The 13,608-nt window shown below is 39.6% G+C and overlaps 1 protein-coding gene across 1 annotated transcript in view; it reads right to left on the bottom strand.

The window, feature by feature from the left end:
• Positions 1-4,042: 4,042 nt before the first annotated feature.
• Positions 4,043-13,608, bottom strand: part of LOC118838424 (palmitoyltransferase ZDHHC11-like) — a 124,457-nt gene continuing 114,891 nt past the window's right edge. The window contains exons 10-11 of the mRNA XM_036745723.1: positions 8,498-8,579; positions 4,043-4,266 (exon numbers count right to left, since the gene is read on the bottom strand). Coding sequence (XP_036601618.1) covers positions 4,043-4,266; positions 8,498-8,579 — 306 coding nt within the window. The remainder of the gene's footprint in view (positions 4,267-8,497; positions 8,580-13,608) is intronic.

Below are 13,608 nucleotides of genomic sequence, written 5' to 3'. Positions count from 1 at the left end.
CCTCTCCTGGCCTGTGCTCTGGTCTGTGAGTGACCTCAAGTACTCTTTTCTGCCTTGGAACTGTGAGGACTCCTCCTCTCCACAGCAGCCACAAGCTCTGCCATGCCAGCACTCCTCCTCCCAGGACCACCACCTAGGACTGCAACCCAGATCCAAGCAGGGCAAAACAAGAGAGTTCTGCCTCAACACCAGCAAAGAGATCCCTGCAATCTCCCTCTGATAAGTTGTTTGATCCCCCCACCATCTGTGGGTCCAGAGCTCTGGAAGCAACTGCTGTTGCTGCCGCCACTGCCACCACCTCAGCTGCCCTGGGGCTGGACTGTGCTCCTCTCTCACTGAGGTCTGACAGAGTTTTCACACTGACCTTCTACATTGTCTTTGGCATTTGTGGGTTGAGAAGTCTGGAAACTGGTACAGCTGTCAGTGATTCAGTCCCTGAGGCCTGCTCTAGTCTCATCTGTGCTAGTGTGGCCCATGCTGGATTGAGCTTTGCTTCCAGCCTGGTGTGATAGACCTTTCTTGTCGACCTTCCAGGTTGTCTTGGGCTGGAGATTTGTTTTACTATCATTTCGGGTTTTGTATCTCTAGAATTTGTAGAGTCATTTTGCAGGTATTTGGAGGGGTTTGAGGGAGAAGCAAGTCCCTGCTTTTACTCTGCCATCTTCGCTTTGCTCCTCAAGCTGACACTAATTAGACCAGACTAGAAATATTATCAAGCTCATGGGGTGAGATCACAGGGTTTGCAGAGGGGCTGACTTTTAGAATTACTTAGTCTAGGAGGGTTCTTAACCTGTGGTCTGTGAACTTGGTTTTAAAAAATATTCTGCTAGCTGAATTTCAACAAAATTAGTTTCCTTTGTAATTCTATATGTTATCTTCAGAATAGAAAAAAACAAAACAAACAAAACAAAACATCATCTTGAGATGAGATACACATAGGTTACACTAGACTGCCAAAGGGGTATATGACATAAAAAAGGTTATGAATCCTTAATTTTGTGCAACTCCTTAGTTTGAAAGATTAGAAAACCAAGTCCTAGAAAGGGGAAGTGTTTTACCAAGACAATACAGCTAGTAAAGGCCAAAACTTTCTCCCTGTGTCACATTGTCTCATTTACTTATCTCACATAAAGTGACCCATCTCCTTGCCAAGGAAAGCCCCTTCCTCTTCACAAGTGATCCCATTCTGTTCTGTCTTCTCCAGCAGACTATTCCCTTTATCACCCCTCAATTTCTCCCTGTGTTCGGCCGCTTCCCTACCACCTACAGACTTGCTCATTTCTTTTCCATCCTCAAGAAATCCTACTTGATCCATTCATCCTATATCCCATATCTCTCCTGCCTTTTGTGTCCAAATTCTTTAAAAAGGCCATCTAAAACTGATGCCTCTATTTCCTCTCTTCTCACTCTTCTAACTATGAACTCTGACTTCCAACATCATTATTGAACTTAAACTGCTTTCCCCAATTTATCAACGATGCTTAATTGCCAAATTCAATGGCTTTTTCTCGGTCCTCAACCATCTTGACCTCTCTATAGCCTTTGACACTGTCAGTCACCCTCTTTTCCTTGATGCGTCTTCTAATTTGGGCCACCATTTTCTCCTGATGTTCCTCCTATCTCACCATTCCTTCATGGTCTCCTTTGCTGGATTTTCATTCAAGTCCTGCTCACAAACTGCAGGTATCCCAAAGGGTTCTGCCCTGGGCTCCCTTTTCTTTTCCTTCTATATTATTTCCTTGGTAATCTCATCAGCTCCCATAGATTGAATTATCATCTCTATGTTAATGATTATCAAATCACTTATCTAGTCCCAATTTCTCTGTTGACATCTTGAACTTGATGTCCTGTAAACATCTCAAACCCAATATGTCTAAAACTGAACTCTTCATCTTTCCTCCCAACTCTCTCTGTTTCCCAAACTTCCATATGATGGTGGAGGGCACCCATCTTCTCCAGACCCATACGCACAACCTAGGAGTCCATCGTCATCCTTAACTCTTTCATATCCCCTATCCAGTCTGTTGCCAATGCCTATCTAGTCAATCTTTATAACATCCCTTGAATATGTCCCCTTCTCTTCTCTGATACTGCCACCCACTTAGTGCAGGTCCTAATCACCTAATGCCAGGATTATTGTAATAGCCTACTCAGGGGGGTGGGGGCAGTCTGCAGTCTCTCCCCACTGCAATCCATCCTCCACTTTGCCACCAGTGATTTTCCTAAAGTGTAGGTCTGACCATGTCACTCTGTCCCCCTGTCCCCCTGGCCCACTCAATAAATTTCAATAGCTTCCTATCACCTCCAGGTTCAGAAGTAAATCCTCAAAGTCCTTCATAAAACAGCACCCCACCCCAACTTGGTATTCTTTGATCCAATAAATACTAGACTCTTTGCTATTTCTTGAACAAGAATTATCCCCCAACTCTGGGCATTTTCCTGACTGTCCCTCATGGATGGAATGTTTTCACCTCCTGGCTTCCCTGGCTTTCCTGGCTTCTGTCAAGTGTCAGCTAAAACCATGCCTTCTGTAGGAAATATTTCCCAATCCCTCTTAATTCTAGCGCCTTCTTCTTGTGATAATTTCCTATTTATCCTTTATATAGCTGTACTTACATAGTTTGTTTGTTGTCTACTCCATTAGATTGTGAGTTCCTCAAGGACAAAGACTATTTATTGACTTTCTTTGTATCCCCAGCACTTAGCACAGTGTCTGGCACATAGTAGGTGCTTAATACATGTTCATTGCCTGACTTTTCCTTAAAAAATCTGAATATTTGTTTTTCTGAACATTTAATATGTTACTTGAATGAGACTTGGGGCCAGGTATTAAGCTCCATTTTCTGCATCATACCTAGAAATGAACAGATGGCAAAGTTGAAACTAAATTCAGGATTCAAGTTCTAAGTATGGCCCTAAAAGGTGCTAGGAAAAGACTGCTTTACGTTGTTTCAGATATGTTGCAAAGAAGACTCAGTGCCTACATGTAGAGAAAAGGCGTGTTTGTAAAAAGAAACAAGACTAAATATCATTTCCCCCCCTCACATTGGCAGATAGTTAATACAGAAACAGTGGGGTGCTGAAAATATACACCTACTTTTTCATCGAGTTCCACTTCCATTAAAAATGACACATTAATTGATCAAGATCAATTTAATTTTTTATTAACATCATTATATTATTTTAATAATTTAGTATTATAAAACTGCCCAAGGACTTCTGAGGAATTCCCTGAAGTTATTGCAACTCATATTAATAGCAACAATCAATACCATTTATCCATATAAAAAACAACATACAACATCTTCTTGTGAAACGTTCACTTGAATATGCCTTTTTTCCTAGTATAAAATACAGGTGTACTTTTTTAAAACTGTGATTAAATTCAAAGCTTGTCAAAATATTTTCTTGTAGTAAAAATAAAATCCTTCTAAAAACTCAGAAGAGAAAAATGACAATTCTGTTTTTTCTTGTTTCTGTTTACAAAAAATAAATTTTTAAATTGGGTAAAGGTGAAAACAAGGAATGATCCAAGAGGACCATAATCCATTGACTGTTTTCCCCAAACAATGCTGGTTTTTCATTCCAGATGGGGAGAAAAGGTGAAACTAGTTGAAACATTTCACATCTCTGTAGCTGATTTGATTAAATGCTTTGAGATGAGCTTTAAAAAAAATTCTTCTCACTCCTTGAAATTGGACCTGTTACAAACATGCTATGTTATCTTCAGATGTGCTAGGTTGCTCATGACTTGACAGCTTGGGGTATCCAAGCCCCTCCAGAAGCTGGTTCTTCCCAAGGTCATTATAAGCTGGGTATGTAGGGTTAATGGTGGGTCATTGTTCCATCTGACAAAGTCTCCACCTGGTGAAAATCTAGTTGGGTTCTTGTACTGTGCATGCTTTAGGAAAGAAGCATACCAGTTATACCTCTCCCACAATGAGATGAGCTCATTGCTGGCTGGCTGGACAGAAACTTCCTGGGAAGCCAAATTCAGTTGTGTCATTGAGCCAGATTCTGAAAAGGCTCTATTCTCTATGACTTAATTCTTCTCTTTAGAAGTGAGCAGGCTCGCATTAGGCTCAGAATGGGTGGAAGCACACTTCTGCTTTTGAATGGCCTTTAAGAGTTCTCCAGATGAGGGGCTCTGTTGAGTTGAACTAGGGCTGTATAGAGCCATTAGACTATCTAATTTTGGAGACCCAGGTAGGATGGCTGAGAAAAGCTCTGAATTAAGAGACTCTTCAGAAGAGGAAGCATTCTGTTCTGATGATAAAAGAAAATTGTAAGTAGCTTGCCATTCAGATTACAAAAATGTGAAATTCTTGAAGTTTTATATATAATATACATATTATATTTTTATATATACATATACACATATATACACACATATACAAACAAAATCTTTATTAAATTATCTACTTCTTGTCTTAAGTTTCTAATTGTCTAGTCAACCATCTACCCACAGGTTAACATTATATTAAACAGCCACATATGATAATATTCATATAGAAATTACCTTAATATTTCATTATGTACATGGCTTACAGTTCGTTTAGTCATTCTCCAATTGATAGGCACCCCAACTTGTTTCTAGTCTTTGCTACCACAAAAGTGCTGACACAAATGTTTTGACATATATGTGTGTCCTTTATTTTTGTCTTGATCTCCGTGGGTTATATACATCTGGCAGTGGGATTTCTGGGACAAAAGGTATGGCCATTTTAGTCACATTTTGCATAATACTTAATTGTTCTCTAGAGTAGTTGGAACAATTTTTAGTTTTACAAACAGTGCATTAGTGTGCTGATCTTGTTACCTCTCCAACACTGACTATTTCTACCTTTTGTCTTCTTTGTCAATTTGTTGGGTATGAGGTGTTTTGATTTGCCTTTTCTTCATTATTGGTGATTTAGAGAAATCTCTCATATGGTTGTTGAGTTTGTGATTCTTTTGAGAACTGTTCGTGTTGTTTGATGATCTTGGGGGGGGGGGTGGGTAATGGCTTAGTTGTGTACATTAATGTTAATTTCCTATATATCTTGGATAGTGCATCTTTACCAGATAGCATTGATATATAGATTTTCCCCTATTGACAACTTTCTTTTTTATCCTATGTGTATTGATTTTGTTTGCACAAGTTTTTCAATTTCATGTGATCAAAATTGTCTCTTTTACCTTTTACCATCTATTTCCTCCTTTCTTTGGTTGAGAATTATCCACAGCCATAGCTGTGAAAGATTCCCTCATGCAATCACTCAATCACCAAGTGTTTGTTAAATGCCTCTGATGTGCCAGCCACTGTGGAATGTTTTTTTTTTTAATGTGGATTTTGCTATGTGGATACAAAGACAGATTTGAAACATTCCCTGTCTTCAAAAAGCTTATATTCTATTGGGAGAGACTATGTGTATATAAATAAGCAAATACAGGATATTCACAAAATGAATACAAGTTAGTTTTAGATGGGTGGAGGCTGTGGGGGCTTATCAAGGGTTTCATGCAGAAGATGACATCTGAGAGTCTCAAAGCAAATTAGGCATTCCAAAGGGGATAGGTGAAGAAAAGAGTGCATGGGGAACAGCTAGTGCAAAGTCATAGACAGAGGAGATGGCGTGTTGTATTTGAAGAATTGCCAAGGCTGGACCTCAGAGACTGTGGAAGGAATAAAGTGTAAGAGACTATAGAGGATCTTAAATGCCAAACAGGGAAGTTTATATTTGTTCCTAGAGGTTATTGAAATTTTATTGAGTGGGATCGGGGAGAGAAGATTGTTTAGACTTGTGCTTTAGACCTGGTGGCTGTGTGGAGGATGGATTTGAGTAGAGAGAGACTTAGGATGGCAGACCAAATAGAAGTCTATTGAAATAATACAGGCAAATGATGAAGAGATGATGAAGGCCTGATCTAGGGTGGTAACTTTGTGAATATAGAGATAAGAACAAATGTAAGAGATGTTGTGGGGATAGAAATAACAAAATTTGTCAACTGATTAGATTGAAGACTGAGGCTCAGGGATGATCCTGAGATGAACCTGATAAAATGTTTGCAGTGCACTTGATAGTAAGAGAGAAGGTAGTGCTTTCAATGATTGCAAACTGCCTGTTGATAAAGAAACACATTGTTTTCCTCCTTCTCTCTCTCTCCTCTGTTCCTTTTCCTTCCTTCCTTCCTTCCTTCCTTCCTTCCTTCCTTCCTTCCTTCCTTCCTTCCTTCCTTCCTTCCTTCTTTCCTTCCTTCCCACCTTTTCTCCCTCCCTCTCTCCTTCCCTCCCTCCTCCCTTCCTTCCTCCCTCCATCCTTCTTCCTTTCCTTCCTCTCTCCCTCCTTCCTTCCTTTCCTTCTTCCTTCCTTCCTTCCTTCCTTCCTTCCTTCCTTCCTTCCTTCCTTCCTTCTTTCCTTCCTTCCCACCTTTTCTCCCTCCCTCTCTCCTTCCCTCCCTCCTCCCTTCCTTCCTCCCTCCATCCTTCTTCCTTTCCTTCCTCTCTCCCTCCTTCCTTCCTTTCCTTCTTCCTTCCTTCCTTCCTTCCTTCTTTCCTTCCTTCCTTCCTTCCTTCCTTCCTTCCTTCCTTCCTTCCTTCCTTCCTTCCTTCCTTCCTTCCTTTCTACGTTCCTTCCTTCCTTCCTGTGTAGTTCTGTTTTTATCTCTCTTAAAATTGAAAATTTTTCTTTTTGCTTTGTTTCATAGGACAATTCTAAATTCCGCATTTTTGGAGTCCCTTGATAGATAGTAAATTTTGTTCTAGCCTATCATTTTCACTTTGTATGTCCTTATTTTTTTAGAAATGTTTCTCATAAATAGCAAATTGTAGTTTTACTTTTTAAAAAAAATCCATTGTGCTCTGTTTTATTTTATTGAATTGTTTAGTCCTTTCATTCACATTTAAGATTGTGTTCACATAAACCTGAGCTTTTCTCCATTTATTTCTTTTGTACTGGTTTTATTCCTTTCATCTTTTAAGTTAGTGCTCTTTCCTTAAGATTACTTTTGCTTATATTATTTTGCTACTAGCCTATTCCCTAGGTAGTTCAATGACACAAAGGATGGAGCTCTGTGTGTAGAATCAGGAAGACCTCAGACACTAGATTACTGAGCAATTCACTTAATGCCTCTCAGTATGTTTCCTCACTGTAAAATGGGGATAAGAAAAATCACCCACCTTGTAGGGTTGTTGTGAGGATCAAATGAGGTGATCCACATAAAGCACTTTATAAACCTTAAAGCACTGTATGAATGCTGGATATTCTTCCACAGGTTCTCCTGTGCACTTCCTGTTGCCCTGTCCTATCCCAAGTTTCTTGAATTTACTTAAATTGTTCATTTCTTTGAATGGATTCATTTATGGAAAGGACTATGTTCAATAATGTTGCAGAGTAAATTATAAAACATCTTACACCTTTCCTGCATACTGCATAGACCAGATGACCCAGATAGTAAAATAAATTTATCAATAGTTTTTGCAATGGATCTGTCATAAGTCAGTTCTGACCAAGGATATCTGTGTGTATGTATGTATGTCTATGTCTATGTCTATGTCTATATACATGTGTGTACACACACGCACGCAATACACATACACACGTACACATATACACACATGCACGTGCACACGCATGCGCACACACATATGCATATACACACATACGCATACGCATACGCATACGCATACATATACATATACATATACATATACATATACATATACATATACATATACATATACATATACATATACATATACATATACATATCCTTGGCCAGAACTGACTTATGACAGATCAGCTATATATGTGTGTATGCATGTATATATGGATACATAAATACACATATACACATACATATACATATGTGTGTATAGATGTACATATACATATGCACATGTATAAATATAAGTAAAAATAAATGAATGAATGAATGAATATATATATGTGTAGTATATATGTATGTGTATATATGTGTATATATGTATTTGTATATATGTACATACATATACACATACACATACATATGTGTATATAGATGTATTCATAGATACACACATACACAATATAAATATGAATATATTAAAACATAAACATATAAATATAAGTAAAAATAAGTAAAATAAATAAATGAATGAATATATGTGTGTATTGTAGATGTATGTGTGTATATGTATATGTATATGTGTATGTGTTTGTGTATCTGTATCTGTATCTGTATCTGTATCTGTATCTGTATATGTATATGTATATGTATATGTATATGTATATGTATATGTATATGTATATGTATATGTATATGTATATGTATGTGTTTTACTGCAGGATGGCTACTACCAGGCAAGATCTTAGGCGTGAGTTATGACTGGTATCTTAACACCCTAGAAGAGGAAATTGCCTCCCACATACTGAGCTGTTGATTTCCAGACATTTATCTCCTCTCTGGAAGATCAGAACCATTTAAATGTCAATGTAGACTAAACTTAAAAAGTAAAACTAGTTACTAAATGCCATACCTTTTTTTTCTGTTGTACCTTCACTCTTATCTTGTTTTTTCTTCTGGGGCTGATTATTGCATTTATCAGTACTTATTGCTGTCTATTTAAAAAAAAAGAAGCTTTAAGTTGATCTTAGAGAACATACCCAGTTGCAAGGCTATTGAGACAAATTGTTCCCATCTGCCCATTCTGCTAGGGAAAGTCTTCACATGCTTAGGGTAGATACTCCCCTAACTCACCAAAAGGTTTGAAGCTCATCAATTAGCCTCAACCTGGTTTAGCCCCAGAAAAGTTGTAGGGATCTGGTAGATGCCACATATTTATAAAGGCAATGATTTAGTCCTTTCCTGTCAGGTAAGGCAGGAAGGAGCAGACAGGTATTGCAGAGATAGGCAGGTCTTGTCCAGGAAGTGAGAGAATCAGTAAGGCTGATATTAATGAGTAGATCCTTCTACCTCTAAAATGAACTAAAATCTGGCTTTTCCCAGAGGGGACCACACTCTTTAACAACTGCATCCTGTGGAAACCTTTCCTTTACCCACTTCCCTTGATTCGTGGAATAAAGATGAATCTTCAGACTCCAGACCATTGATTTATTGACGTCATTCACCAAATTTTCCTCCTTTGAAGTTCATGTCATATGATTGTGGGTCTTCTTTGTTACTGATTTCTATTATCCAGGATCTGGTAAGGAGCACTGTTATTTTTTAAATAACTCACAAGCTTCTGGGGAGTATATGAAGGTAACCTGGAATGGGGTGGAGTTAAGCAGGAGGCAGCCCGCATTATGGAGAAGACTACATTAGCTGAGGATGCAGGATAGGATCTAGGATTCTCCCACTCTAGGTCTAGCTTTTGAGCCTTTGGGGGGCGGGGTCGGAATGACAGAGATGCCCACTCCAGCCATACTTGGCTAGGCCCTGACTCAGATTCTCATCTCTCAGACCCTGCTATATGGCTTCATGTTCAAGGCATCCCTGGATTCCTCCTAGCTCCTGAAACAGAAAACTTCTATTTCCTGGCCAGGTTTTTTGGTCTAGTGCCCACAAGCGTCTAGTTGTCTCTTTATGTGAACATGGGTTGTCAAAATGCACTGATTGCAGGTGCCCTTTGGATTTCTCGCTTATTTCTCAGACCCACACATTCCCCCCTCTTGCTGAAGTAGTTATTAGAGAGCTAGACTGTTTAGCTTCTATTCACTCTGCCATCTCATGGAAAGTCCATCCTACCATATGATTGTACCACCCTCATCCTCACCTGTCTCTCAGGTACCTTTTGACCACTAAGACATTCCCGCCTTCCTCATTCATATCAACACACCTCACTTATAGCCTTCTTTTCCACCTCACTTGCTGCCATAATCTTATTTTGATGACCCTTCCAATTCTCTGATTCTTTCAGCTCTAATGAACATCATACCTTTACTTCACTTCAGCTACCCCCAAACAAGCTATGGAACTCCCCTTGATTGCAACTGTTTGCTCTCAAAGGTCTTGTACTCTGAAACTCTCCTCTGACTCCAATTTCTTGTCCTTCTACCACGTTTCTCCTACTAACTCTATTGTTCATTCATACTGGAGTCTCCAGGCCCATCATTCTTCTGCATTTTCCTAGTGTGCCCATTCTGTTTTAATTTGCCTTTATACTTAATCTGTACCCTACGGCCATCTTGGTAATGCACTTGACAGAACCCTAACATTCCTTGACCTTTAGCTGGCTCCACACTACCAACCCTGGGGAACCCATCACCCTTTAAGCCATATTCTCAGCTTCCACCCCTGTGCTGATAGAGAAGACCATGATGAATTCATCATCACGTATTCATGCTGTTTAACCTTCCCTGGGCTTTCATTGCCTCTCAGTAAGTCTTTTATTATTAATATTTATTATCATAGTAACTCAACAAATTCTCTTCAGTAGCCACACCCAATCTTTCTTACTTTCTTCAAGCACTTAACCTCAACCTATCCCTTTCCTCAGGAGATAACATCTCTGTATTGAGGAGATACAGCTTTAAGATTTGAGGGTCCTCATTTTCCTTTAACAATTTCACATTTTTTTCCTTCATTTCATCATCCATGAAATTCTGCTTTCCTTTTTCTCAGAGATGCTTCTCATCTCTAACCCTACCCTTCCAAACTTGATCCCACCCCCTGAAGTATCTTGCTACATCAATTATGTGCCCTCTTTTATGCATCTTTAACCTTTACCTCTATGCTAAGCATTTTTTTTCTGCCTACACCTACGTTCAGGCTTCCTTCTTTTACTTCAAAAGCTCTGTGAGTTCACCAATCACATTCCTTCCACTGATAGTAAATCAATACGCAACCAGGCTTTACCAAACAGTTTCATGAGTTCTTAGTGGACAGCTCTAAATCTACAGTCCCCAGCAACCTAGTGAAATTGTCTTTGAGTATTTGAAGGTCTTTCATGTGGAAGAGGGATTAGATCTGTTTTGCTTAGCTCCAGAAGGCCCAACTAGGAGCAATGTATACAAGTTGTAAGAAAGAAATTTAGGCATCTTTTAAGGAAAAGTTTTCCATACTAGAGCTATCTAAATGTGGAGCTAGTTGCCTTGGGAGTTGGTAGGTTCCTTCTCCTTCACTGGAATCTTTGAAGTAAAGACCAGATGATAACTTATCAAGCACAATATAAAGGGGTTTTTGTTCAGATGTGAGTTGAACTAGAAGGCTTCTGAGATCCTTTCTACCTCCGAGATTCTGCATTTTGGGGTAGGAGGAAGTGAAAGGACTCATAGCTACAATGGAAAAAAATAAGCAGTCAATGACAAATGAGACAAGTTGTAATTTCAGCAAAAGGTAGAGGGCAAAGGGAAATCTACCTGTAGAAGTCAGTTGTTTCCTTTCATGTGAATATCACACAAAAGGCAATACTCCCAGACATAAGTCTGTATAAGATGCCTTAAGCATGTGCACACATTGAGAGTCACTCGGTCAACTGTTCCATGTCATTCTTTAGCATTATTGATTAGGAAGAATTTTATTTAGAGCAATATCAAAGCAGGATCTGATGCCAGTGATCGTTATACTGTTACACTTAGTTTTGGAGAGATCAGAATGAAAGTATTGTGCCACAGCCAGCAGATCCATTTTTTTTTCAGAAGACTGAAAGGGATTTCTAGATACCAGGGAGCTCCTTCTTAACAGCTTAGAGGCTGCTGGGTGGTACCTTAGTGCATAGAGTGCTGGGCCTGTAGTCAGGAAGACCTGAGTGCAAATATGACCTCAGACACTTACAAACTGTGTGACCCTCAGCAAGTTGTTTGATCTTGGTCTCCTCACTTGTAATATGCGTATAATTACAGCACCTACCTTGTTGGTAGGATCAAAGGAGATAGTATTTATAAAGCACTTAGCACAGTGTCTATCATATAGTAGGTGCTATATAAATGCTGAGCATTTGTAACTCTATGAGGTTTCCTTTTTTAGCTTAGGTGGCTTGTCTTGTGAATTTACATTCAGTAGAACAGTGATGTTTGGCCCAAGGTCTGTTTTGTCTCATCTGTCAGTAGGTTAAAGGAGCAAGCCAGGGCATAACCCAGACTTCTCAGGTCAAAGAGAGAACCATTCTGTGAGATGAAACAGTTCCAAATTCTGCTGTCTAGAGCTTATTCAAAAAGTTTTCTCTGGAATTACCAAGAAAGGCAGTGCTGAGCTGGGAAGGTTGACTGTGACACTGCCCATTCTCTAAGGGCCATTTCAAATGTCACCTGATCCTTAATCAAAAATGGTCTCTCCTCTGAATTCTTTCTATGCTTTATCCCTCATGCCCTTATGGGATTGGATTCTGTTTTGTATTGTTGTTTTTTGTTTGCATTGCCCACAATGGTGTGGAGGTGAGCTTGAGTTCTTGCAGGTTATGCCAGTGGAGTGTGAGCTCCTTCTAAGCTGAAAAGACTCAGTATGAACTACCATCTGTTCTTTAAGGACATGACCAGCTAAATGCATAGGGGCTTATTCACCAAAACGTTGTGGTTATTGTTCATCCTTCATTTTTGAAGAGGACCAATGGCATCATGAGGGTGATGTCTTGACTTGTGCATGAATTGGATTTAAGCAAGGGAGAGTTGCACAAAGTCATCACCTTCACTCTCTCTTCCTGAGTCCTCAAAGTCCAACGGCAGGACAAAATAAGAAAGACTGGCAATGGCTCAGGATGCAGTGGATGACCTTGGGGTCTTGGATGTCTGACCAAGCTCTAAGTGCGCCACAGAGCCTGCTTCATTCACCTTCATGGTCTTTGGAACAAATTGTTTTCATTGGCCCATTCTGCCAGTCTTCACATGCTTGGGGCAGACATTCCCCAGACTCATTGTAGAGTTTGAGGACTGTCAGGTAGCCTCAATCTGGTTTAGCCCATCTGCCAGGATGGTTTTACCAGGGTGTGACTGCTGTGCATGCTACAGCTTCTTGAAGCCAGAGGTGAGAGTTGGGTGACATGTGGACACCAAAGGTGGATGAGCAGCCCTGACAAAGGCTTGGCAAGTCATTATACCAGAGATGCTAGTCCTCTTTGAACACCCCCATATATGCCATGCCCCTAAATGTTGGGCACTAAGGAATAGATTTTATTGCCACAATTCAAGAAACCATTTGCTAAAATGTGAAGGCACCACAATCTGCATCAACTAAAGGAACCCTGATAGAAGTGGAATCACAGCACTTTTGAGGCATTAAACAAGCATATGTTTCTTATCTCCCTTACTAACTTATAAACTCCCTGAGGACAGGGAGCAAACTTTTTCTGTAATCTTTGCATCTGTCTTTGTGCAGTTTGTTACATGTAGACTAAGTGCTCAAAAATTGTTTGTTGAATGAATAAATGGATGAAATATTTGCCCATGTGTTCCACCTCAGTACTAGTCTTTCTAGTTCCATAAATGTATCTAACTTTTTCCCCTGATGTGTCTCTCTTGTCCAAGAAAAGTGTTCTAAGCTCTCGTTCCAAATTGGTGTTCCACCTTCCTGTCCCAAGGCTATTTCTGTGGCTTCTCTTTTCACCCTCTTTTTCCTTGAGTCAGATGTCAAATGTCAAAGCCAGAGCTTGGGACTTGGAGCCACAAGATCTGGGTTTGAATCTTGACTGTGCTATTTACTAACTCAGTAACC

This window comes from Trichosurus vulpecula, chromosome 1 (genome assembly GCF_011100635.1).
Source record: "Trichosurus vulpecula isolate mTriVul1 chromosome 1, mTriVul1.pri, whole genome shotgun sequence".
NCBI lineage: Eukaryota > Metazoa > Chordata > Mammalia > Diprotodontia > Phalangeridae > Trichosurus > Trichosurus vulpecula.
Note: the sequence above shows the minus strand (reverse complement) of the source record. Positions and strands in the feature narration are given on the sequence as shown.